The 706-nt window shown below is 68.4% G+C and overlaps 1 protein-coding gene across 1 annotated transcript in view; it reads left to right on the top strand.

Moving 5' to 3' along the window:
• Nucleotides 1-361, top strand: part of LOC107099005 (olfactory receptor 1496-like) — a 9,782-nt gene extending 9,421 nt beyond the window's left edge. Inside the window, exons 3-4 of the mRNA XM_015396930.1 lie at nt 8-104; nt 147-361. Coding sequence (XP_015252416.1) covers nt 8-104; nt 147-361 — 312 coding nt within the window. The remainder of the gene's footprint in view (nt 1-7; nt 105-146) is intronic.
• Nucleotides 362-706: the final 345 nt, after the last annotated feature.

Genomic DNA, 706 nt, shown 5'->3' with positions numbered 1-706 from the left:
GAGACAGATGCTCAGGAGGCCGACCACGGGGCTGGGGACGAAGCAGCGTCTTAGGGGGACCACCGGAGGCATGGCAGAGGTTCTGGGGGCCGGCCGAGGATCCGGTAACGGAGCAGAGTCTTAGGTGGCCGGCTGCGGGGTTGGAGGCGAAGCTGACACTCTGGGGGTCTGCCACGGGGTCGGCGGTGAAGCTGACGCTCTGGGGGTCTGCCGCGGGACCGGAGGCGAAGCTGACGCTCTGGGGTCAGGCCGCGGGGCCGAAGGCGAAGCAGCTTCTCAGGAGGATGACGCCCAAACTTCAGCAGGTACCCCCACGGGGTACCCCGTCCCCTCCTCGGCAGCTCAGGAACAGGCTCAGTAGTGACCGCCGACTGCGGCTCTGGAGGAGGCTCTGAGGAGACCGCCGACTGCGGCTCTGGAGGAGGCTCTGAGGAGACCGCCGACTGCGGCTCTGGAACAGGGTCTGGAACAGGAGAGCCCGCTGATTGCGGCTCTGGGTCTGAAACAGGAGAGCCCGCCGACTGCGGCTCCCGGTCAGGAACAGGGGAGCCCGCCGATTGCGGCTCTGGGTCTGGAACAGGGGAGCCAGCCAATTGCGGCTCCCAGTCAGGAACAGGGGAGCCCGCCGATTGCGGCTCCCGGTCAGGAACAGGGGAGCCCGCCGATTGCGGCTCCCGGTCAGGAACAGGGGAGCCCGCCGATTGCG

Source organism: Cyprinodon variegatus, unplaced genomic scaffold, assembly GCF_000732505.1.
Source record: "Cyprinodon variegatus isolate N-32 unplaced genomic scaffold, C_variegatus-1.0 Scaffold830, whole genome shotgun sequence".
Lineage (NCBI taxonomy): Eukaryota > Metazoa > Chordata > Actinopteri > Cyprinodontiformes > Cyprinodontidae > Cyprinodon > Cyprinodon variegatus.
The sequence above is the reverse complement of the archived record's forward strand: the minus strand, read 5'-3'. Positions and strand labels throughout refer to the sequence as shown.